At 46.7% G+C, this 25,585-nt stretch overlaps 2 protein-coding genes across 3 annotated transcripts; one reads left to right on the top strand and one right to left on the bottom strand.

Moving 5' to 3' along the window:
* Positions 1-1,670: 1,670 nt before the first annotated feature.
* On the bottom strand, positions 1,671-4,180 carry RPL15 (ribosomal protein L15). Its single transcript, XM_055416755.2, has 4 exons — positions 4,099-4,180; positions 3,517-3,699; positions 3,252-3,388; positions 1,671-2,040 (listed from the first exon to the last, which is right to left on the bottom strand). Exons 2-4 carry the CDS (start codon positions 3,686-3,688, stop codon positions 1,735-1,737), a joined length of 615 nt encoding a protein of 204 aa, XP_055272730.1. The 5' UTR covers positions 3,689-3,699; positions 4,099-4,180; the 3' UTR covers positions 1,671-1,734.
* Positions 4,181-4,249: 69 nt separating this feature from the next.
* On the top strand, positions 4,250-22,398 carry NKIRAS1 (NFKB inhibitor interacting Ras like 1). Of its 2 annotated transcripts, XM_055416760.2 has the most exons (5): positions 4,306-4,382; positions 4,949-5,099; positions 12,103-12,213; positions 17,745-17,986; positions 21,897-22,398. In XM_055416760.2, the coding sequence occupies exons 3-5, from the start codon at positions 12,120-12,122 to the stop codon at positions 22,137-22,139; spliced, it is 579 nt and encodes a 192-aa protein (XP_055272735.1). In that variant the 5' UTR covers positions 4,306-4,382; positions 4,949-5,099; positions 12,103-12,119; the 3' UTR covers positions 22,140-22,398. The 2 variants fall into 2 exon arrangements, with proteins under 2 accessions (XP_055272734.1, XP_055272735.1); XM_055416759.2 differs by lacking the exon at positions 4,949-5,099 and having other exon boundaries at positions 4,250-4,382.
* Positions 22,399-25,585: the final 3,187 nt, after the last annotated feature.

Below are 25,585 nucleotides of genomic sequence, written 5' to 3'. Positions count from 1 at the left end.
TTCAAACAAGTTTTTCTAATTCACGCAAAGACCAAAGAAGTGCAAGAAAAACTAAGTACTATACATCTCCCCTGAAATCGTTGACTGTTTCTGCCATCATTTTGTTGTGTCTTCTTGCAGGTTGGTTTGCGTTGAAGTCTGCTAGTATTAAATGACAAAAGATAACAGAAGGTCCATTTGTTTTGGTTTAATACATTTATTCTGTTATTATGTAGTTGAACAACCTCTACACACAAAATAATATGGTTTAAGATTTTTTTGAGTTGGAACGAATTTGGGTCTTATAAGGTTTTGCAAGCCTGTTTTCTGGAAATCACTTAAGTGGGCCTTTGTAAAGACCCTTGAAGAAAAACTGGTTCAAGAAAACCAGCGATTAAATTTCAAAATCAAACTATTTATGAAGATAGCAAGCCAAGAATTGGGGTAATTCCTCTTCTGTATTTCCTACACTCAAATCCACCCTGGGAAACAGAAGCCTAGTCTACAGGAAGACATGAATGAGCAAGCAGAATGAGGTGGAAAGGGCAACCACAGCTGGCAGCCCAACAAGTCTGGAACCGTGAGGCTGGTTCGAGCAGGGATGGGAAACTGTGGACAACACTACGTTGGAGGCCAGCTCAACTTGCACTGACACCAACGATGAGTTTTCCCAATAGCCTTTTAAGAATGGAGTGACTTGACCCAAGGGAACAGATTACACTCAGCAATGATACTTTTAAATATAACCACCCCTATTTCCCCCATCCCCTAACGTGGCTTAGAGAGTTCATGATGGTCACAAACTTATACTATAGATAAAACATTTAACTTTTTGATCCAAGTTTTTCCTATCGTCCTAAACTGGAAAGGGATCTGATGAACACCAAGCTCCCAATCTTAACATCACACTTTGCAAACCTTAGGGCTAATTAACTCCCCCCTCACTTATCTAATGTTCAATTTCCATCAGTTTTAATCGACACCAGTGTAAATATGACCATTTTGTACAAAGTTTAGTATTCTACAGATCCCAAAGCCTGAACCAGAAGCTTTATATGAACTTCAGTGGTACCATGGAGTCCAAGGCAATTCAATTTAGGTAAACCAGGATTTGATTCATTTGTCAGAACCCTTTTGCAACACGTCTATTCAATATTCAATTCTCTTAAAAATGGTGTCATTACTTTACTTTTTGCCTTTCAGAAGCAGCAGTTACACAAATGTAGTATTAGGTTAAGCCTAAATGTGGGCCCTAGTCAAAAATTTCGTTATTTTTCTGCATATGATCATGAGAAAGGATCAGGACACCCTTCACATTTCCAAGAAAAATCCAACTGAAAATGTCCCTGCCAAACTCCATAAAACTGCAGAGCATTGCATCACCCCAATAAAGCTGCAGGTCTCACCACATGCATCAACAAATCTACAGGGTTAAGTTTCTGCACTCCTCTTTTACAGAATTTTACACCTATTGTACCAAACAGCATTTTAAACAGACACATCAACTCCCTAATAAAGCAAAAACAAGGCATTTCCCTTATTAACAAGATACACCATCACTTCATATACACTTATATGTGTAAGTAACTTCAATAAGTCTTCAAACATTATTGCACTTTAACTTTCATAATTTGACAATGCATTCAATGAAGCAATCTGCAGACAACTAGTTTCAACAAATTAAAAAACACTTTTAAGCAGACAAGAACGTCCTAAATTGTTTATTAGGTAAGAACTTTACAAACATTACGTATATTAGCGGTAGCGGTGGAGCTGGAGAGTATTGCGCCTTCTCCAAGCTGCACGGCGAGAGCCACCAATAGTGTGGTGGAATTTGTGGCCCTTGCCCAGGCCGCGGCTCTTTCTGCCTGCAGACGTCAGCCCCCGCATCTCCCTGTGCTTGTGGACTGGTTTGGTGATCCACTGGGTGTCAGGGTTTCTTCTGATAGCTTTATGGAATGGATCAATGAGGATAACCTCAAAGAATTTGTACGTAGAATCTTCACCAACCCAGTAGGAATTCAGGACCCTCAGGGCCCCACAGTGGCGGCCAGCGCGCTCCTAGGACAGGAAACAAAGGCCCAAGGTCAGCCTTCCACACATCCCAGTAACAAATTAGACAGCAAATTCACTAGACAAGAGACTAAGGCTTCTGACTTAAACTACTCAAATACTCAGCATCTCCCCCCAGGGTGGGACCCCAAGTAGAAGACTTACTAGAAAATAACACAAACATACTTATTTGAAACCTTTCTCTTATTACCTTCTTACCAATTAAGGTGTGAATACTAATATCTAGCTAACCAAACTTAGTATAATGGAACCCCGCACTTTTCTAGTACAACAGAAGGGTTAACAAACTTTAGAGAATTCTGAAGGCTACAAAGGTCTCTTGCATGGTCTTCTATGCCTTTTAAAATACAAAATACTTTTAGCTTATGGCAGGCAACAGGCCCAGGTTGGCCAACCTCTTCAACAGAGCATAGCTTAATTTACTAGCCAAGAAAGACAACTCATAACCAGTAACACCTGGGGAGACTTCCTCTTTAAGATGTTTAACTGCCCTTTAAAAGTTTAGGCTCCACAGGCTCACATTAATTTGTATGACCAATGGGAGATTCCCAAATGAAATCTAAATTCTGGCAGCAACTCAACTAGATTGCATGTTTGTGCTTAGTCCTTGCCTTTACAACTTTTTGTGACCCCATGGACTGCAGCCTACCAGGCTCCTCCGTCCATGGGATTTTTCAGGCAAGAATACTGGAGAGGGTTGCCATTTCATCCTCCAGGGGATCTTCCCGACCCAGGGATCAAACCTGCAGCTCCTAAACTGCAGGCAGATTCTTTATCACTTAAGCAGGGAGGAGGGTGGGGGCAGATGGGCGAGAAACCCTTTTCTGTATCATGTCAGAACCGAATTCCACCTATTTATGTCTTAGAAAATGTGAATTCTATCATTACAAACCAAACCACAACGTTATGTATTTCTCTTCACCTTACAAAAGGCTTTATCTCCCCATGTGTCCAATTTTAATGTCGATGGAGAGTCGTCTTTAAAGAAATACTGCTTTTATAACGGTCTTGCATTTTTTTCCCTAAGTTAGGTGTTGGAAAAGATTTACTGAGGTTAGCAAGAATAAAAATCACCCAGCCAAACTTCAAATACAACAGGGCTCATCCAGGTACAAATGAATCACTCAACAGCGACCCAGATCCTTCTCCATCACCTCCAGGAGGTGACCAACACGCGCGCCACTCAAAAAGTCTCTTACCTCCGCAACCGACTGCAGGCTTCGAGCAAACTTGAGCTGGTTGACACCATGGTGGACAGGCTTGCCGTAGGTGGCACCCTTAGGAACTGGGCGTTTGCGGCCCCCGCGGCGCACACGGATCCGGTATATGACATAGCCTACTCGAGTGGAGGAGGACAGGGAGGCCGTGAGGCTGCAGGCCCCGGGATGGGGCTCCCACGCCGCCACCCCAGGCGCGTCCCCGGCCGTCGGACGGTCTGCGCCCCCGCCCCGGGGTCCCCCTCACCTTGTTTGGCCTTGTAGCCCAGCCTGCGCGCCTTGTCGGGCCGGGTCGGGCGCGGGGCGCGGTGCAGCGCCGAGAGCTGGCGGTACTGCCAGCAGCGCACCCGCAGCAGGAAGCGCATCACGTCCGACTGCTTCTTCCTCCACAGCTCCTGGATGTACTTGTAGGCGCCCATGTCGGCTCACCCTGGGGACACGCGGGCGTCAGACAGCACGCGCGCCGCGGGCAGCCGCCCGCCTCAGCGCCCGCCGACCCAAGGCAGGCGCGGGTCAAGACGCCTACTCCTCCCGGCCCGCCGGCCTCGCTTTCGGACGCCCGAGGCCCGGCTTGCCGCACCTCAGCCCCCGCGCCTCCCTCTCCTCCGCGCCCCGGGCCCAGCTTGGGTCCGCGCCGCCATCACCGCATCCCCCCCAGGCCGCTCCAGGGGGCCGCCTCTCCGCTCCCGCGCTACCCCCCATCTCAATCGAACCCGCGCCGCGCAGGGGGCAGGAGAAACTCCCAGGACGCAGGGCCCCCAGGCCTGGATGGCCGACGTGAGGGGAGATCGGCGGCGGATGAAACGGCCAATATCCTAACACTGCCTACCTGATGGCTGCCGCCAGACGGAAAGGAGTGAACCTTTCTCCCACAATCCCTTTGGCGCTCCGCCCCCCACGGCAGCGAGCCTCCTTCCGGTGGAAAGCGGCGGTGGCGCAGGGCCTCATGGGATATGTAGTTCTGGCAGCGAGCCCGGGCGGGCGGAGTTCGGCCAGGATTGGGCGCGACCTGCCTCAGGGTCCCGCCCCCCGCTGCCCGGGACGCGCGCCTCTGAGCCAGCGGCGACCGTCCGCGGCGAGGTCCGGGCCGCCGAGCGTCTGCGGCTGAGGCAGGTGGGCGCTGCGGGCGCCCCCTCTCCCTGGGCGCGCGCGCGCACAGGCCGGGGCCCGCCGGCGGGCCGCTGGAGGCGCGGGGGCTCCGCGGCGGCGGCGGCGGCCCTCCCGGAGCAGCGGGGGTCGCAGGCCCCGCTCTGAGGGCTCTCCTCCAGAGGGCTTGCGGGGGCGCGGGGCGGGGACGGGCCCGCCCGGCTGGCGCTTCTCCTGCGTGCAGCTCTGGCCCTGGGTTTGCTCCGTCAGAACCACGGGTTTGGTTTTTTTTTAAAAAAAACCTATTTATCTGCCACAGTCTGGTCGGCAGGTGCGAGCGTTTTCGGGGGTGGGGGAAGCCGAGAAAATGCGGATATTTTGTGTTGCGTTCTTCACTGACGTTTACTGGCTTTTTTTTTTTTTTTTTTTGCCCCTCCAGAATATTTTCATTTTAGAGAAATGAAGTGGCTTCACGCTTTTACCCATTTTAAGTTGAAATGGGGCGAAGGTGTAGGAGACGCCTTTGTCGTCTGAATTAACGGGTTTGGTTAGTTTCCAGCCCCGTTTCCGATCTTGCTTGTTTTCTTCCCTAGTTGCAGTGGTACCGTTGTAGAAGCCCTGAGAGGGGCTTTGATTTATGAAGTGCTTCGTGTGCGCCCAGCTGCTGGGAAGAAGGCTGGGGTCGTGGCAAAGATTCTAGCTTCTTGGAATAGGGCAGTCAACATACATATATTGTATTCTGTGGTAAGTGCTAAGGACAGACGTTGACGGAGCGAAGCGGTAGGGGGTATTGGGATGGGGGTAGAAATTTCGGCCGGAATCTTCAGAGTGACATTGGAGGAAAGACCTGAGCCCCGGGGCCCGATCTCAGACAGAGGGAACAGTGCCAAGCTGGCGAGTGCCTGCGTTAATACGAGAACAGCGAAGAGGCCGTGTGGCTGGAATCTAGCCACAGGGGAAACGAGCAAGCGACATCAAAGAGGTGGAGGTTCTTATGAGGACTGTGGGTTTGCAGACTTTCCGAGATTAGAAACCGCTGGAAGGGTTTAAGCAGAAGGGCGACTTCATGTGACCTACATTTTAAAAAGGATCGTTTGGGGGAATTCTCTGGCTCTGCAGTGCTTTCAATGCTATGGCCCGGTTTCAGTCCCTGCTTGGGGGAGAATTATTAAACGATCCCACAAGCAAGCGCAGCCAAAAAAGAAAAGAACATCCTTTGAGGTTAAAAGGAAGAAGGGAAAATGTGGCCAGTTAGGAAGCTGTATTCATTTTTCTATTGTTGCTGAAACAAATTACAGCAACTTTACAGACTTAAAACAGTACACATTTGTTGTCTTACAGTTCTGTAGGTCAGAAATCTCACTAGGCTAAAATCAGGTTGTCTCTTGGGCTGTGTTTTCTTTTAGAGGCTCTAGGGGAGAATGCATTTCCTTCCTTTTCCGGCTTCTACAGGCCACCTGCATTCCTTGGCTCCTTACTCCTTCATTGGCAAAACCAGCATTGTAGCATCTTCAAATTTCTGTCTCTCTCTTTCTGACCCTCTTGTCCCTCCTTGTAAAGACACTTGTGATGACGTTGGGGCCACTCAGATAATCCAGGGTGATCTCCCCCTCTCAGGTTCTTAATTTAGTCACAACCGCAGAAGTCTTGTAACCTAGAAGCCCATGTAAAGTGGAATACCCACGGATTTGGGGAATATGACACAGACATCTTTGAGAGACCGTGTGAGAGAAGATGGTGCCTTGGGCTACTTCATTAGTGATGGAGGCGCTAACTGATCCAGCCACAGATGCCTTCAAAGTAGAAGGTTTACTGATGGATCAGATGTGGGCTGTGAGAAACATTAGTCAAGAACTATTGATTGCAAAGTTGGAATCATTTGGAAAGAGGATTCTGGGAATGTATTTAATCACTGCTAATTTCTTAATTAGGTTTTGCAGTTTTGTTTCTTAATTTGCAGTGTCTCATGTAGTAATTTTTCAAGGTTTGGATTGGTATTGCAAATTGATTTTGAGATTTCTGAGGGCAGTGATCATTTCTGGTTTTGCCCTCTGCTTTATCCCTAATGCTTGTCATTATGGTCATCCCTCAGTAAATATTTACTGAATGAGTAGAATGGTAGGCTGGAATGTGCTTATTGTATTTACTATGTGTAATGTTGTTTGCAAAACTCTTAATATATATTTATGTAAGTAAAATGTATTCATATATGGGTAAGTGGAAGTACTGCACACAATCCATTATGTTTACATAAACCAATGCACAGGAGTAGAAATTTTCCTCCTGCTCTGCTTACATTATAAGATCCATAACATCTCTTTATAATGTCAACAGTGTTTCAGTGTTAATATTTTTCAGGTTGCATAAAAAAAGTTGTGTTTTACTTTAAAACTAGAATGATTTCCTTAGAACAGCCGTACTGATAATTTAAGGTTGTCAGCTGTGTCCGGTGGCTCTTCAAAAAGAGAATCCTGACAGGGCTCAGTGTTTTCAACTGAATGGATTAGATCACATTTTTATTCTCTAGCCACATTATTGATTAGCCTAAGGCAAACCAATATGTATTTAAAACTGTATTGGATTTTGTCTGTTGAGCACATTTTCTTGGTCATTTATTAATACATCAGAGTATCAGGGACGCATAGATCCCAGATTGAATTTTATTGTCCTGCAGTTTCTTAGGGTAGGGACTGTACAAGTATCCTTAGCTCCCGCTTTTGGTGTTAACCTTGTGTTGATGTGGTTTCTGGGTAAGTAGCTTCCACACTCATAACTTCAGAGTGTTAGAAGGAATCTTAGAGGTCATCTGTCTACTCTGGAGCCTTTCAAAACCTGGTTTTACTAAGCGGCTTGGCCACCCCATCTCTTCCTGTGACTCCTGGGCCCATTTAGGGCATTGAAGATGATCTCCTTTTATATTTGGAAGGAAATGGTGCATATCTATTATGTTTGGGAATTATGAAATATTATAATTCTTAGAGAACTAAGCTTTTAATAATTTTGGTTTGTAAATATGAGTGTATATAAATAAGCATGAGAACAGTTTCCTTTATGTCATGAGAGTCCCTACCATCATGATCATGCATAGAAGATGAAGTGTTTTTGTGTGTATTTAATGTTATTCATTCAAAATCTTACCTTAGATGTTAATTTTTTTGAAGGATTCATACTTTTAAGAGATGAATTTTTTAAAGGCATGGTCGACGTACAATATTATGTTTCAGGTGTAGAGCAATGATTTGCAGTTTTAAATTATATTCCATTTATAATTATTGGAAAATATTGGCTATATTCCCTGTGCTGTACAGTGTAGCCTTATAACTTATTTATTTTACACACAGTAGTTTGTGCCTCAGAATTCATATTTTTTATTTGATGGTAAAGCAGGTCACTGATCTTCGGGTTTATGTAATAGTAGTATTTTCCGTGTGAAGACAACTAAGAACCTAGAATGTTTCAGGTATGTTTTAAGTAATCACATTCTCATCTTTTCTTTTTGGTGGTGTAAAATATTTACCACAGTCTGTTCTATTTTCTTTCTTTCCTTCTTTCCTTCCTAAAAAACCTTAAAATCCTTTTCTAGTGTTTGAATTACCTCTTTTTTAGTTTCTTTTGCTGTTTGCCCTTGATGAAGTTTCCTCTGAGGTATTGAAATAACTCCTGCAATTTCTTATACATAAATACAAAATAATGCATATTTTTAACATACTTTATCTGCCAGTCACAAGTGATCAAAGTACAATTGTAGTGTACCACTTTTAAAGCAGATAATTAAGACTACTTCCAAAGAGTCTCAGGAATATTTGATTTCTGGAATTCTCAGGAGTCTGTCGATTTCAGCATTTTTTCAGTTTTCTACAATCCCTAGCACTCATACCTGCCTCCCTTTCACAGGGTCTGTTGCTGTTAATCATTGTGCTTTTTTTTTTTTCTTAAAACAGCAGCTTCCCTCAACTACAGTATGTACCTAACCCTTTTAAAGCATTTGAATTTTTTTTGAAGGTTGGTATAGTATGTGGTAATGGGGGACATTTTTGATTGAACGGTAAGGGGAGAAGAGGTGAGGATTGGTATTTACAAATTCTGTGGGGCTGAGATGTTTTGGAGGAAGGGAAGTAACAATAGAAAATAGTGGAAAAATCAAAATTTAGATTCCAGCAGCAACCTTTTCTGACAACAGAATTAGTTTGTGCTGCCATCACTTTCTTGTTCTCTTCTCTCATCGTTAGGTGGCAACTTTCTTTAAATTTTAACTATTATTATTTTTTTTTAAATAATTCTCACTTGGCATACAAATCCTGTTTTAAAAAAAATTTGGCTGCACCAGCTCTTAGTTGCAGTATGTGGGAACTTTAGTTGTGGCATGTGGGTTCTAGTTCCCTGACCAGAGATCGAACCCAGGGCTCCTGCATTGGGAGCACAGAGTCTTAGCTACTAGACCACCAGGGAAGTCCCAAATTTTAACTAATAGTAAAAACCCTTTGAAAGATTCAGTAGTATAACTTAAAGAAGACCACAGTATAGATAGAGAGTAGAATCCTATGATAGAGGAAATGACATTAATCACAAATTCAAAAGTATCTGTAGAAAACCTTTTAATGTAGGCCATAGTCGTTGACATAGGTGTTACCATACTGTCGATGATTAGTGTTACACCAAACCCTGCCCTTATAAAGACAGACTGAGAATTCTTCTGTTGCAAGTACTCTGAAATTGAAAAGAAAATCCCCTAACAGAAGTGGTTCTCCTGGAAGTAGGTGATAAATATTCTTGGGAGGATTTATCAGAAAGATTCTGAGCATGCCACCTAAGAAATAATGGTTATATCACCTAAGTGATGATTATTTATCTACTGGTAAAATGTAACATACTGCTCTGGAAATGAGTACTGTGTTATTACTGCACTATAATAATAGTAGCTTTAAAATATTTCAGTGTGTGGCTGATTTGGGTTATACATAGATGTAGACCTTAACAATCTAAGACAAAGGAAAGAATATATACAATGGAGGAAAAAAGTCTCTTCAGTAAGTGGTGCTGGGAAAACTGGAAAGTTGCGTATAATAGAAATTAAAACATTCCCTAACACAGTATACAAAAATGAACTCAAAACAGACTAAAGATGCAAGATTGAAAACTGTAAAGCTCTGAGAAAACAGAGGCAGAACACTTGGACATAAATGTTAGCAATGTTTGACCCTGTTTTCTAAGGCAGAGGAAACAAAAGCAAACAGAAACAAATGGCACCTGTTTAAACCTGAACGATTTTGCTCAGCAAAGAAAACCATTAACAAAATGAAAACAACGTACTGAACGGGAGAAAATATTTGCAAATAATATGACTGATAAGGGTTAATATCCAAAATATAACAATTCATTATCAAACAAACCAAACAACCCAATTTAAAAATGAGTGACGGATCTCAATAGACACTTTTTCAAAGAAGACATCCAGGTGGCGAAGAGGCACATGAAAAGACGCTCAGCGTCATTCATCATCAGAGAAATGCAAATCAGAGCCCCGGTGAGAGACCGCCTTATCAGAATGGCTGTCATCAGAGGCCTACAAATAGCACATGTTGGTGAGGAACAGGGGGACAGAGGGCCCTCCTACACTGCTGGTGGGAATGTAAACCGGTGCGGCCACTGCAGAGAACAGTGTGGAGGTTTCTCAGAAACTAAAAACAGAACTACCATAGGAGTCAGCATTTCCACTCCCGGGTTTATATCCCAAGAAAACAAAAACACGAATTTGAAAAGATACATATACCACAGTGTTCACTGGAGCATTATTTACAACAGCCGAAATATGGAAGCAACCAGTGTTCATCCAGAGATGAGTGGGTAAAGTAGACATGGTACACACGCACAGTGAACATCACTCAGCCGTAAACAAGAAGGGCATTGTGCCATTTACCACAGCACGGGTGGACCTGGAGGGCATTAGGCTTACTGAAATAAGAGATGAGGACAAGTACTGTATGTTACCACTAACGTGGAATTGAAAAAACCAGACTAGTGAGTTCACAGGGAAGACGCAAACTCACAGATGCAGAGGGCGAGCTGGCGGCCACCATGGCGAGGGGGCAGGGGCAGGGGCAACGTAGGGGTGGGGGCTGAGAGGACCAACGTTTATACGACTCCCGTGAATACAAGTCATTGAAAAGGATATGTTGTGCAGCACGGGGAGTATAGCCAGTAGCTCATAATAACTGTAAGTGGAGTGTAATGGATCAACACTGTCAGTCACTTTGTACACTTGACACTAATACCGGAAATCGGTTCTGCGTCTTGTGCGTGCTCAGTTGTCTGACTCTTTGCAGCCCTGTGGACTATAGCCTGCCAGGCTCTTTGCGTGGAATTTCCCAGGCAAGAAGACCAGAGGGATCTTCCTGACTCAGGGGTCGAACCCTTATCTCTTGCGTCTCCTACGTTGTCAGGTGGATTCTTTACCACGAGTGCCACTTGGGAAGATCACTGCAGACTTTGAGAAAGTGCAGAAGGCTGATGGAAAGTTCTTTTTCGCTTAGTGTTTTAGGTCTTGGTTAAAAACAAGTGGTGTGCAACATGCATATAGAGAGATGTCCACAGGTCTCTTCTGTTGAATGCTTATTTGAACATTTTTGTTGTTTTCTGCCTTGACGGAGTTACTGCATGTTCCACACTTCTGTTTTTGTTATTTAGTCACTCAGTTATGTCCACTTCTTGTGACCCCATGGACTGTAGCCCTCTAGGTTTCTCTGTTCATGGGATTTCCCAGGCAGGGATACTAGAGTAGGTTGCATTTCCTGCTCCAGAGGATCTTCCCAGCCCAAAGATTGGACCCACATCTCCTGCGGTGGCAAGTGGGTTCTTTACCACTGAGCCCCCTGGGAAGCCCCTCCACACTTCTAGGTAAGAGAACTGGAGGACATGATGATTAAGGTTCGTGTTGGAAGGTGACAAAAGGCAATGTGGAAATCTAAATTCTCTTAGCAGGCTGTTTTGTTGTAGTTAATGAGTCTTTTTTCCGTTTCTGCCTTGTCTTCTGTTACCTTGCCTTCTAGAAGATAAAAAAAACCTTGAGGAAAATTCAATAAAATGTTACCTGATCTCTCTCTTCCTTGATGTGTGAGGAAGCAAGGAGGAGTAAGTTTTCCTTTTCTTTCGGTTTAAAGTGCCTGAGCAATTTTTCTAGCATGAAGAACCGTGACTCAGAAAAAATTGTGACTAAGACAGCCCCAAATCCAGTGTCTCCCTCTCCTGAGAAAAGACTAACATTGGCATCAATGGTGTTAATGCTTCTTTTAAAAAATGACGTCCATTCTCTATCCAAATTTTTATCTTCATGGCTCCTTAAAGTTTTACTTAAATGCTTGTTTCTCCAGGTAGACATTGATGAGCAGGCAGTCTTTCAAGGATTGGATTTATCTAGGATTCTGTTCAGCTTGCTGTAGACTTTAATTAGTATTGAAATAGTCTTTATATAAGATGTGTCTATTCTTTCTGAAAACAAGTGTGTTTATACGTGCATTCTTGCGCTTCTCCATGTTACCTCTGCAGGGATATATATGGAACCTGATTGCTCTAAAGGAGCATGTGGGAACCAGGGAATGGGGTTTGGAAGAATAGACTTTATTCTGTATTTCTTTTTTTATACTTGCAATACCCAGTATCCCCCTGTGTACATATTACTAATTACATCTAAACATAAAAAAAGGAAAGGATTTTTTTCTTTCTTTCTTTTAAAGATCTTTTCTCTTCACAGCGATCTCCGAAGAGAAGATGGGGAAAGGCTGCAAGGTGGTGGTCTGTGGCTTGCTATCTGTGGGGAAAACGGCGATTTTGGAGCAGCTCCTTTATGGGAATCATACAATTGGTAAGATTTTTTTTCTCTAGTTTCTCCGTAGGCTCTGGGAACTGGTTGGGATCTTTGGTTGGCCGCGCTGACCTAGAGATGGGTGAGGTGTCGTCTAGAGGGAACGGAAGGGTTGCGGAAGTCGACAGAGAAGGAAGGGGGATGTAGGGGCAAGGAGAACACGTTTTTATGTTGTCGACATTCACGGGTGCTGGCACTTACTCTGCTGGAACAGGAGTTATGACAGGCAGGACAGTGTCGTCTGTGGTTTCCAGTAGGTTATTTACGTCATGAATAGCAGTCTTGGAGTCACAGACTCACTGGCTTGAGGATACATTGACCTCTCATTCCACGCACGACTTTCCAATACCGCTGAATGGGTTTTAAGAATGGAAGAGACAGCTGCAGTATGACCTACTTTTGTGAATTGGATTATCTCATTCACTTATCCATTCACTGAGTTAAAAACTGTTCTGTACTTCCTCTGTGACCCAGGCTATGACGCGGCCGCTCTGGCTTTAAGGAGGTCATAGACACTACAGAATTAAATGAGGCTTTTCTTGGGTAGAATCACGATCTTTGAAGTGTTTGTCAGTGGCAAGAACCCTGGAGCGCATTTCTGTCTTATTTTCATTAGCCATTTTGATGAGCTCTGATTCTCTTCTTCCCAGAATAATATTTAACAGCTTTGGTTAACTCCACACTCGGTTTTTATTACGATGCCTGTGTCAGAAATTCCGAAAACCTTTTGATTTCCCCAAAACCATCACTCCTGTCATAAATGCAGCACTAACATTTCTGAATTTTTTACCCTCAGATTCTAATTTTGTACAAAAAACAAATTATGCCCAAGGGGGAAAAAAGAATCTCTTTATCCTGTCAAAACCCCCACAGCTTTTGTTTCTGTAGGCTGTGTCTTAACGACATTTCTATTATATTAGAAATTAAAACTGAGGAAAATTTTAAATGTAATACTTAAAGTAAGAACATTAAATTTATTACATGCTAAGAACACATTTTTATGAAAAATAATTATACTTTCAAAAACAATTTAGTGAGAAGAGTTGTTGAGTTACATTTCTGAAAATTGAATGTCCAGCCCAGCTGAAGGCGGCCGGATTATCATAACCCATTGTGTCTGCGTTCAGCCTGCTGTTGTGTGTTGTTTTAGTTGACATCCGTGAAGGACATCTGGCCGCACACAAGTATGTGGTTGAGAAAGGCAGGAGTGTTTTAACAGCTCTGCAGATCGTTCAGGATTTGCTCCTTTGGTATCTCACTAAAACTCTGTCATTGATGGTATGCAGTGTGAACCCTGAAGCCACGTCAGTGAGCTTGTACATTAAAATCACATTGATCTGTCTTGCACATCAAATGGGTTTTTTACCCAAGCATGGTTTTTGATCATGAATGGGTCATTTGGAAAATACTGGTTAACTCAGATAAGCAGGTCTTCTGAATAACATTTGTTAATGTCATCACCAATCTGGGAGGCTATCAAGTTTATGCCAATGGATAAATTCTGCTTTTTGCTTGAAAGCTCACAAATTTTATCATTAACCACACATATTGTCAGTTATTTTCCTTGCAACGACAGACTCTGTTTATTCATCTTTGAGAAAATGTCTGTCAGATACCCAAAAAACCCATGGTTTTTTTGGTGTTATTTTTTTTAAAAAAGAAAGCCTAGTTCAGCTTGCAACTCGGACACAAGAACTTTCCCTCCAGTCACCATTCTTCATTAAGTGAAACACTTAATGCAGACTTCCCATTAACCACATGGAATATTGAAAAGATAAAGATACAGAGTCAAAGACTGGGATTCAGTAAGTTTGCTAATTTTTCCTGCTGTGTCAAGGACATTCTTAAATGAAATTGACTGTTTCTTTTTAAACTGCAATCGGAGGGGGTGGGGAGTTCAGCCACTAACACAGTCGGTGCCCTGCCTGGATCTGCCCTGAGCCGACGCTGGTTTCAGTCACCGTTCCTTTTGCGTCATCAGCAGAGGTCAACAAGTGCAATGGTGACCGCCTCAGCACTGCCCCGAAAGCAGTGCCGCCCGTGTTGTGTTCAGCTGCTCGCTGGTGTCTGACTCTTGGCCTGCGTGGGTCCCTGGCAGGAGGCCTCGAGCGATCCCTGTCAGACCACACACTGCGAACTGCTGGCCCATGTGGATGTCCTCAGCTGAGCACTGCCATGCACTGTGTCTCCCTTCTTTCTTCTTCTATTTGTGGAGGCTAATATTTGCCCTGTTTATCATTTCTTTAGTTTGTTTATACCTTTACCTAGTTCTTATGCCTGTCCAGATGTCTCTGTTTTCTGTGAGCTCTGCGGTATCAGATACGCCCCCAGCACACACGCACACTTGGTGAGACCTTCTGGGAGCTGGCGTCCGCAGGGCCTGCTGCACCGCTGTCTCCGTAGCACTTCCCTTGGCTCCTTCCTTCGCTCTGGGTCTCACTTCCCATTTCTGGACCTTGTGTCATCTTTTGTTCACGCCCTTCTTTTGCTGGAGCACATGTTCCAGTCCTTTTTTGGGTTAAAAATGTTTCACAGTGAAATGGGGCGCTGGGCGATGACAGCCTCAGACTGCCCTCTGTGCCTGGTGCAGTCGTAACCCTGGGCTTCCAAATAAAGCTGTTCACTATTACCCTGTGACTGACTCTCTATGCCCGAGAAAATCCCTGGGTTGGGAAGATCCCCTGGAGGAGGAAATGGCAACCCACCCCAGTACTGTGGCCTGGAGAATCCCATGGACAGAGGAGCCTGGGGGGCTACAGGCCGTGGGGTCGCAGAGTCGGACATGACTGAGCACACACACACTGAGGTGGTTTTCCGAATCTAACGTCTTTCTGTGATTACATGCTGTTTTTTAAATGCCTTGACCACACCGCATGGCATGTGGGGTCTTCATTCCTGACCAGGGATCGAACCGTCACCCCCTGCTTTGCAGGCGCCGAGTCTTAAGCCACTGGACCTCCATGGAAGTCCCGGAAGTCTCTTTGTTTGGACGCTGGATCTTCTGGACTAACCCTCTGATGTTTAAAATTTCTCCTCTCCTGCTTTCTGTCTCTCAGTGTTTGGTTCTACTTTATGGGAATCTTCCTCATCTTTTTCAGTTTTCATTTCTTAGTATCCTATTCTTATTTCACGAATGCACTATCTTATTCTCTAAGTGTAATATTTGGTAGTTTTTTGGTTGTTTTCTTCTCTTTGCATAGTCTCTTTCTTTTCAGGCGCTCTTTCCTGACTTTTGGTCTCTTTCTCAGTGGTCTGGTAACCCTTGGTTGTCTGCTTAGTAATTAAGAATGGCGAACGGAAAAGCTAATTTAAAGCTCTAAGCACATGGGTAGGAGTCATGACTTTGCTTCATTATAAGGTGACCTTGGTGGGGCATTTGTCATTAATAGTTCCTGAGAAGTTAGCATATTTAGGATTCTTAACTTTTTCACTGGTCAGATTCCCCAGATTCCTCTGCCTCGAGGGTAAAGAGCTGGCCCCACAGTTTGAGAGCAGGTCACTGACTTGCCAGTTTTCACTGTGCCCTCTGTTTGCCGTCCCGGCAGCATCTATTCTGTCCTTGCCTTGAGTGCAGCTTAGTTTCCTGCAGGGATGGGGCAGCATGGAGTGGGAGAGGTGATCCGGAGAGCTGGCGAGGAGTCTGACTGCACATGGTTTATAGGATGACAGAATCTCAAAAGGGATAAGCTTGATGGGAGGAAGGGAACCAGACTGGCTTTTGGTGGATAAAACATCCACCGTGACCGAAGTCGTGGTAGTTTTTGTTTTTAAATTTTTTTGTAATCAAAGCCCTGCCAAGTTTGTGTCTTCATGGACTGCCTTTCGCGCTAGTCATTGAAATTCAGTGTTCATCTTCTCATCCTAACCTTGTCAGCAAACCGCTGTTGAATACTTGCCGTGTACACCGAATGGGTGTTTCTCTCAAGGACACTATGGGCAAGTCGCAGAGACAGAACACACACGGATGGAGCAGAGTAAGCTGCCTGTTTCAAGGCTCAGCATGCCGCGAGCAGGGGATGAAACTGGGGCACCAGGCGTGAGCTCACTTATTCAGCATTCCACTCGATGTTCTCTGAGGACTTTCTCTGTCCATAAGTCGATGTGTTGGTCCTCAGAACTGGAGAGAGATTAGCCACAGTCCTGGCTCTCGAGGAGTTTACCCTCCAGTTTGGAGGGTACAGATAAGAAAAGATGGACGGGTGAAATGGTCTTACCTGTGCAAGACACAGGAAGTGCAGGGTGGAGAATAAAGGATAATCCAAAGAAAACCTGCAGAGCTGACATTTCAGCAGAGTCTGGAGACGATGAGGTGTTGGCCAGGTGTCCTGAGCTGCTGGTAGTGGTCCAGGAGAAGGGCACAAGCCAGGGGAGCGGGAGCAGGCGGTGGGTTGAGCAGAGATCGTAGCAGTCAGCGGGCTGGTTTGGGACCACGTTCACCAGGTAAAGCATCTGCCTGCAATGCAGGTGACCTGGGTTTGATCCCTGGGTTGGGAAGATCCGCTGGAGAAGGAAATGGCAGGCCTCTCCAGAATTCTTGCCTGGAGAATCCCACGGACAGAGGAGCCTGGTGGGCTGCAGTCCACGGGGTCACAGAGTCGGACCCGACTGAGTGACTAACTTTCACGTTCACCCATACGTCTTTAGTTCAGGGAGAACACCGGAGACTGAGCAGACGGATGGCGATCACGGGACAAAGCAGGGAGCAGGGACAGGTGTGGGTGGAAGGGTAGCAAGTCTTGTTCGTGTGAAGGCCGTGGAAGCCGTCACACAGAAGTGCACAGTAGGTACTTGGGAATTAAGGCCTGGTGCTTAGACCCAGACTGGATATGTACATTTTTGAGTCCTTTAAACAGACCCTGGAAATAGTGGAAGTTGTACAGAGAAAAATCAAGATTACCCAAGTCCTGTCCTTGACTCTGATGAAGAAGAAAACAGGGCCACTCTAGTTGTTGAAACTACTTTAAAACTCAGACTTTAATTTCCATTTTAGATATTAAATTCTCTGACTCTTGTAAGTTACTTTTTAAAAATAAGTAATAGTAAATCTCATTGCCAAATTTTTACTTTTTATTCCTATATGGAAATATATATATATATCTTTTATTCCTAAATATTCCTACATGGAAGAAAGAATCTTACCTACTTTTCATTTTAAATAAGTTAGTGGAAATATGATTCTTGGGTATAGTAAATAAGGAACCTAGAAAGCCAACTTGTACACAATTACAAAATATTCAAAAATTGACAGAGTTGTCAAAAAAGTAATAGGTTTTTTAAAAAATGGAGATAAAGTTGATATTACTCGTTTCAGATGAATAATGTAATGATTTGATATTTATATGTACAAAAGTAATTTCTGGGGGCTCCCTGGTGGTCCAGTGGTTGAGACTCCGCCTTCAGGTGCAGGGGCTGCGAGTTCAGTCCCTAGTCGGGGAGCTGAGATCCTACATGCCAGGCAGCCAAAAAGCAGAGGCAGTGTTGTAACCGATTCAGTAACGGTTTGAAAAGTAATAACGTGTCTTTCCTGCCAGGAATAGAGGACTGTGAGACGATGGAGGACGTGTACATGGCGTCGGTGGAGACGGACCGAGGCGTCAAGGAGCAGCTCCATCTGTACGACACCAGAGGCCTTCAGGAAGGCGTAGAGCTGCCCAAGCATTATTTCTCATTTGCCGACGGCTTTGTTCTTGTGTACAGTGTGAACAACCTCGAGTCCTTTCAAAGAGTGGAGCTTCTGAAGAAGGAGATTGATAAGTTCAAAGATAAAAAAGAGGTAAGTGGGGCTGTTAACAAAAACAGCCAACTGTGAATTCTGTGTAAATTGTAGCATGGACTTCTGGACAATTAAAATGTTTTAAAAGTATTCAGTTGTATTCATAGTTATCTGTAATGGTCATGACTTTGTTTTCTTAGCCCAGGAAATCAGGACGGACTGGGTTCAACCAGGACCCGCACTTGACTCTGCCTTTGCTGGTTTCCGTGTAAAGTTGAACTTTAATGACTCCGTCTCCCACATGCATAGTTCATTTCATATCATTTGGGACCACTGTTTCCTAGGGCTTTTTATTGTCTCCTTGGATAAATGGGATTGTCTTCAGCCATAAAAAGGGGAAAAAAAAAAAGGAAAGAAATGGGAAAAAATGAATAGTTACTGGTTTCTATTGATTTACCACTTGAAAATAAGATTCTTATTACCGTCTATGAGGTCTCCGATGATCTGGCCCATGTCTGTAAACACAGCCTTGTTCCCCTGCCCCTGTTCCCCAGTGACACTCCAGGGGTCTACTTTCTGGAAAATGTTTCAGCAGGATAGTTTAGTCCCCTCAGAGGTCCTTCTCAGTCACTGGTTCCCCTGCCTGGAGCTCTCTTGTTGCAGGTTTTTCTCCAAGTCAAGACCACCTTCTCAGTGCCTAGGGAAGCATGGCCTGAACCTGTTAACAGCACTGGATGGTCTTAACCTAATTTTTATGTATTTTTTCATGTCAGACTTTTAGTTTTGAGATGATTGTAGATTCACATGCAATTTTAAGAAATCGCAGAGACCCCTCACCCAGTTTCCCCCAGTGCTGGTAACATCCTGCCAAACTACTGTAGCATAGGGCTTCCCTGTGGCTCAGTGGTCAAGAATCTGCCTGAAATGGCAGGTGACACGGGTTTGATCCCCGAGTCGGGAAGATCCCCTGAAGGAGGACATGGTAATCCACTCCAGTATTCTCGCCTGGCGAATTCCGTGGGCAGCCTGGTGGGCTGCAAATAATGGGGTCACAGAGAGTCAGGTACGACTGAGTGATTAAAGGACAGCAGCAGCATCGTAGAGAACACAGCCGAGACACGGACGTTGATGCAGCCGGGGGCCTTCCCAGGACTGCAGGGGTCCCTCAGGAGAAGTAGACAGCGACCCACGCCAGTGTTCTTGCCTGGGAAATCCCGTGGATGGAGGAGCATGGTGGGCTGCTGTCTGTGGGGTCGCACAGAGTCAGACACGACTGAAGCAACTTACCATGCATGCGTGCATTGGAGAAGGCACTGGCGCCCCACTCCAGCACTCTTGCCTGGAGAACCCCACGGGCGGAGGAGCCTGGTGGGCTGCAGTCCATGCACTAAGAGTCGGATACAACTGAGCGACTTCACTTTCACTTTTCCCTTTCATGCACTGGAGAAGGACATGGCAACCCACTCCAGTGTTCTTGCCTGGAGGATCCCAGGGACGGGGGAGCCTGGTGGGCTGCCGTCTATGGGGTCGCAGTTGGAGACGACTGAAGCGACTGAGCAGCAGCAGCAGGACCCCTTATGTGCACCCCTTTCCCCGCCCAGCCCTCCCTCCTTCGTCACTGACTCACCTGTTCTCCATTTCTGTAACCTTGTCATTTCAAGAATGCTGACAGAGGTGGAACTGTAGTTTGTAACGTATTGCTGTACGGCAGGACCTTGTTTCTCTGTTCTGCATATGAAGGCTCCTATTTGTGGACCCCGACCCCCACTCCATCCCTCCCCCAGCCGTCTCCCCTCGACAGCCACAGGTCTGTTCTCCGTGAGCCTGCTTCTGTGTTAGGTTCATCTGTGTCATATTTTAGATTTCACATATAAATGATTTCCTGTGGTATTTGTCGTCTTCAGACTTACTTCCGTTGTTATGACAGTCTCTAGGTCCATCCATGTTGCTGCAGATGGCATTATTTTGGTCTTTTTTATTCATTTATTCCTGCCTGTGCTGGGTCTTGACGCTGCACAGGCTTGCTGTAGTCACAGCTTTGTAGTTGCGGCGCAGCCTTCTCACTGGGCTTCTCCTGTGGAGCCGGCCCTGGGGCGTGCAGGCGCAGCTGCTCTGTGGCGGGTGGGATTTGCCTGGGTCTGTAGATGGGCTTCTCCTGTCCCATAGAGGAAGCAGGGTTTCCGAGGGGTGCAGTGGTCAAGAACCCTCCTGCCAGTGTAGGAGACACAGGAGACGCGGGTTCGATCCTGGGTGGGGAAGATCCCTTGGAGAAGGACATGGCAGCCCACCGCAGGCTTCTGGCCTGGAGAACCCCATGGACACAGGAGCCTGGTGGGCTGCAGTCCGTGGGGTCGCACAGTCAGGACTGAAATGACGGCGCACAGCACAGGGGGCAGGAGCTGGAGAAGGATGCTGAGGCGGCTTTGTGTCTCAGGTGAGAGGGTTGTTTGTGTGTAGGAGCGAGGGTATGGTTGGTGGAGCGACACCCTATCCTGGAGGGTGCGGAGGGCGGTTGGGTGCGGTGGTGGAAGGACACGGAAGGTCCCTTCCCCGTTGCCTCTGTCTTCCTGCTGGAGAGGGAGAGTCAGCGGCACCGTGGAGGCCGCGGGACGAGGCCCTGCGCTGAGGGGGCGTGAGGGGAGCGCGCCCACTGGGGGCCGCAGCGCACAGGGTCCCGCCGGCAGGTGGTTCTCCAGCCACGTGAAGTAGATGCTGTTGGCACAGAGTGCAGCTGAGTTCAACTTGGGGCTTCCCTGGTGGGCTCGGTTGTCAAGACTCACTCTGCCTGTCGGTGAAGGAGACAAGTGTTCGATCCCTGATCTAGGAAGATGCGCTGGAGCAGCTGCGCCCGTGCCCCGCAAGTCCTGAGCCTGTGCTCTGCAACCTGGCCGCCGCGGTAGAGAAGCCCCCGCGCGGAGAGGCCCGGAGCAGCGAAGACCCAGCTCAGCCAACACGGGCCGTTCAGAACAATCGGTTCTAGTTACCGGGGGTGGTCGGGGAGTCAGGGGCGGACCAGGGGAACCTCGGCTGAGGGGGCCCGGAGCGGGGTGACCAGGCGCCGCTCGGCGATGAGCGCCGGGGACGGGCAGGACGCGGGCTGCGCGGAGCCGAGAGGCCGCATCCCCGCCGCCGGCCCCGCAGGGCCAGGGCCTGTCCCGCCGGCCCCGGGGACGTCTGCGGGCAAAGCGCACCGCCTCTGCGGGCGGCAAGGACCGGCGCAGCTGAGCTCGTGGCGGGGGCGCGCCGGGCGGGCGGCTCCTGCTGAGAAGCAGGCCTTACAGACCCACCAGAAGCCCGGCTCCGGGCGCTGCTCCGTCCCGCCGGACGGCCACAGAGCGCCTCCGACGGCGGGGCAGCCGTGGTTCCGCGCTGTCCCCGCGCCGCCTCCCCACCTCCGGCCTGAGTCGGCTCCGCAGGGCTCTCAGCCCCCGGCTTTGACTGCCCTGTGACTGCTGCTCGCGTGGCCCGGGTGCCCAGCGTGGCGTGTTCCGCTCTGAGTGAAGGCTCGCTCGCGCTGGGGCACGTGCTCAGCAGGTGCTTCGGTGCCTGCCGCAGGCGCTCTGCTGTGATTTGGATGAACGTGAGTGGAGTGGACTGAGTCAGCTCCCCGGGTGCAGCCCTCTCCCCGCCCCGGGCGCCCTGTTGTGTCTTCAAGGCCATCTCGCAGATTTCCCAGACAGCAGGTCAGAGCTGACCTGAGCTGCCGGCACATTGGGTCAGGCTGTTATCTGTACCCCAGGCGTTGATTTCCCGTCCACCTTCCCGTCACACCGCAAGTGTTTCACCTGTTAGAGTGTCTCACGGCAGCCCGCAGCGCATTCCTGTTTAACAAAATGCGCACAGGAAGCTGTGAGGTGCGTCTGAGAAGCGGTCTCGATGAGGCGGTTTGTTACACGTACAGCCTTGCTTCTCCATTTGGTCTGGGAGCTGACGCGGCAAAGTGTGACCTTTCCCTCCGTCCCTCCTCCAGGTGGCGATCGTTGTTCTCGGGAACAAGATCGACCTTTCGGAGCAGAGGCAGGTGGACGCCGAGGTGGCGCAGCAGTGGGCCCGGAGCGAGAAGGTGCGCCTGTGGGAGGTGACGGTCACGGACCGCAGGACGCTCATCGAGCCCTTCACCCTGCTGGCCAGCAAGCTCTCGCAGCCCCAGAGCAAATCCAGCTTCCCTCTGCCTGGCAGGAAAAGCAAAGGGAACTCGAGCTCCGAGAACTAGAACTTCAGGCGCGCCAGTGTCCGGCAGTCGGGACCGCCTCTAGGTGTCCACTGCGTTCAAGCTAGGCCGTTCGTGTCTGCCTTGGTCCTTAGGAAACCTCTGATGCACTTTCCATTATCGTCAAGTTACTTGGGCCAAGTTGTACTGCCTGATTTGAAGTCATGTATTTGCACCCTCCCTGTTTGAAACTTGTCCCTGAACCGGGCACCTGTGCTCTTTGCGTCACGTTGTGCTTGAATAAAGCTTGGCTGTGTGCAGATGACCGAGTAGGTCTGCTCACCTTTCACCTTTCTCAGAAGCGGTCATCCTGGGTCACCTTATGCAGACTTCTCATCGTCTCACGTCTAGGGTTCCAAGTGACACCTCACACGTGTCCAGACTGGACCACAAACAGTAAACAGTTGGGGTACTGAGTTAAGCTAAACTTCATCTGGTGGAGATCTTGCTAAACGGAACAAAATGTATGATTTAACTTCGTTGAAATAATGTTTAGCATGAATTGAGTAGGTGGTGTAAATACGTTCAAACTGGTTCTTCCTTCTTTAGGAAGCTGCTAAACACTAGTAAAGCTTCCATTCTGAATGAGTCAGAATTACCATAACTACTTGGAAAGTAAGAAGCAAGCTACTCAGTCATTTCAACCATGAAAGCAGTTAACTATTGGTTTTAAATATGAGATAAGTGGTACAACAACACAACAAAATAAAAGGTCTAGTAGTTATCTTGAATATTTTTTAAGATGATGCGCTTCAGTGAATTTAAACTCAATTGGCTCAGTTCAGTGACTGCAAGGCAAGAACTACAGCATATAAGATACAAAACTTACATGGTGGCAGCATTGGCCGATTTATAATTAGTATTTCTCACCACTTTCTTTTTTTTGGTTAAATAACTATCGCTCAGATGGTTAAATCGTTCCCTGCCCTCTCTCACAGTTACTGAGTGTTGAACCTTTTTTTTTTTAAACACATATAAATACTTTTAAAATTATTTAAAGCTGAGATGGTAAAGAATCCGCCTGTAATGTGGGAGACCCGCGTTCTATCCCTGGGTCAGGAAGATCCCCTGGAGACTGGAAAGGCTACCCACTGCAGTGTTATTCTTGCCTGGAGAATCCACGGACAGAGAAGCCTGGTGGGATACAGCCCATGGGTCAGACTGAGCGACTCAGCACAGCACACAGGATTTGAAAGGAATACATGAGGGTGGGGGGCCTTCCCTGGTGGTCCAGTGGTTAAGACTCCAGGCTGCCCCATGCAGGGGGCACAGGGTCAAGTTCTGGAACTAAGATCCGTCACGCCACACAGTGTGGCCAAAAAACCCACAGAAAACCATCCTGCAGTTTGCTCCTCTGCTGAGCTCAGCTTGGCTCTGTTAGTGCACAGCATTGATTGTTCTTTTAAAACATGTAATGAATGGGTATGAAGCTCCACTCTGGACCCCACAGCTCCTTCTACTGTGGCTGGAGTTAGTTACTTCTCCACGAGAGCCCACTTCTCATGTGGCGATACTAGGTTGGTGCAAATGTAATCCAGGCTTGTCACCCCAACAAACAAGGAGCTCTTCGAAGGCAGTGACTATCTTAAATCATATATATATATATGGCTTTATATTCTCCCTAAACAGGGGAGGGCATGTCCCACGTAGCCCAGTGGCTAAGACTCTGCTCCTAATACAGGGGATCAGGGTTTGACCCCTGGTCGGGGAACTAGCTCCCACATGCCACAACTAAAGATCCAAAGCAAATAAATAAATATCAAAAAAGTAGATGCTGCCAGTTAAGGGGACAGATGGACACGGTGCCTTGAGAAGGACAGCATCACCTGAGGGTATTCCTGCAAAAGGCATACAACCTGAATCAAGTCACAAGGCAACGTGAGACAGACTCACATCAAGAGAAAAGCTACCAAAAACCAGATCTAGGCTCTTCAGAAATGGCGACGTCAGCAGACACCACACATAGAGAAAGAAAAAAAGGAGCTGTTGATGATTATCCCACTAACTGAAGTTGGTCAGAGACAATCTAGTGTCCTAACATGAGGAATCCAACATGACACAAACGAACTTACTTACAAAACAGAAGCAGACTCACAGACTTTGAAAACAAACTAGGGTTACCAGAGGGGAAAGGTGGGGAGAGATAAATTGAAAGTTTGGGGTTAACAGATACTCCTATATGTAAAATAGGTAACCCCAAGGACCTACTGTCCTTGGGAATTTGATTCAATATCTTGTACTAGGTTGGTGCCAATGTAACTGCAGTTTTGGACCCTGAATTTTAAATCGTTATAACTAGGCTCAAACATATCTTTATTAATCAAAATAGGAACCAGTACAATCAACACATTTTTGCCAACAAAAAATAACTTTATTCCCGTAGCATAAAAATCTGTGCTTCGGGATTCCATGAACTCTTGGAAAGCATTTTCTGCTTCCCTGTAAAAAGCTGTTGAGATGCTTGAAGAAGTGGTAGTTGGTTGGCGAGAGTTCAGGTGAATATGGCGGACGAGGCAAGACTGTGGGCCAGTTTGTTCCAGGTGCAGCGAGTGCTGGATGAGAGAATCGGGCCCTCGCTGAGGACCAATGCCAGCTGCAGGCACTGCGGTTTTCGGTGCATCTCACCGATTTGCTGAGCGTACTCCTCAGAGGTAATGGTTTCACCAGGATCCAGAAAGCTGTAGTGGGTCAGGCTAGCAGTAGACCACCGCACAGTGACCAGAACCTTTTTGGTGCAAGTTTGGCTTTGGCAGTGCTTTGCAGCTTCTCAGTCCAGCCACTGAGCTGGCCATCGCCAGCTGTTGTGTAAACTCCACTTTTTGTGCACTTTAGTTTCTGTTTGCGGTCAGCTCATAAGGCACCCACTCACAGAGCTTTTCCACCTTTCCAGTTTGTTTCAAGTGCCGAATCACCATAGAAAGGTTGATACTGAGTTCTTTGGCAATTTTTTGTGTAGTTGTAAGAGCATCAGCCTTGATGACCCTCCCAGCTGGCTGTGGTCAGCCTCCGCTGGCTGCCCACCGTGTTCGTCTTCAAAGCCCTTGTCTCCTTTGCAAGACTTCCTGATCCACCCCTGCGCTGTATGTTAGCAGGTCCTGGGCCAAGTATGTCGTTGATGTTGCGAGTTGTCTCTGCTGCTTACAACCCATTTTGAAATCGAGTAAGAAAATTGATTTTATTTTCTAACATCATTTTGTTAGCGAGTAGTAAGTCATTAGCAAAAAAAAAAAAAAAAGCAAACTGAAACTGAGACATGCACATTAAAATGATGTATAACCACACTTAAGAATGTATTCCAGTATCAAACGGCAGAGTTCAATACTGAAAAACCACAGTTACTTTTGCACCAACCTAATTCCACCACTGCATCTACAAATTGGAAAATGCTTTTAAAAAGATGTAGCAGAACTCTTATCTTTGGAAGAAAATGACTTAGATTATCTACCCTT

Source organism: Moschus berezovskii, chromosome 26 (genome assembly GCF_049115385.1).
Source record: "Moschus berezovskii isolate FMDL1 chromosome 26, NW_MosBer_1.0, whole genome shotgun sequence".
NCBI lineage: Eukaryota > Metazoa > Chordata > Mammalia > Artiodactyla > Moschidae > Moschus > Moschus berezovskii.
The sequence above is the reverse complement of the archived record's forward strand: the minus strand, read 5'-3'. Positions and strand labels throughout refer to the sequence as shown.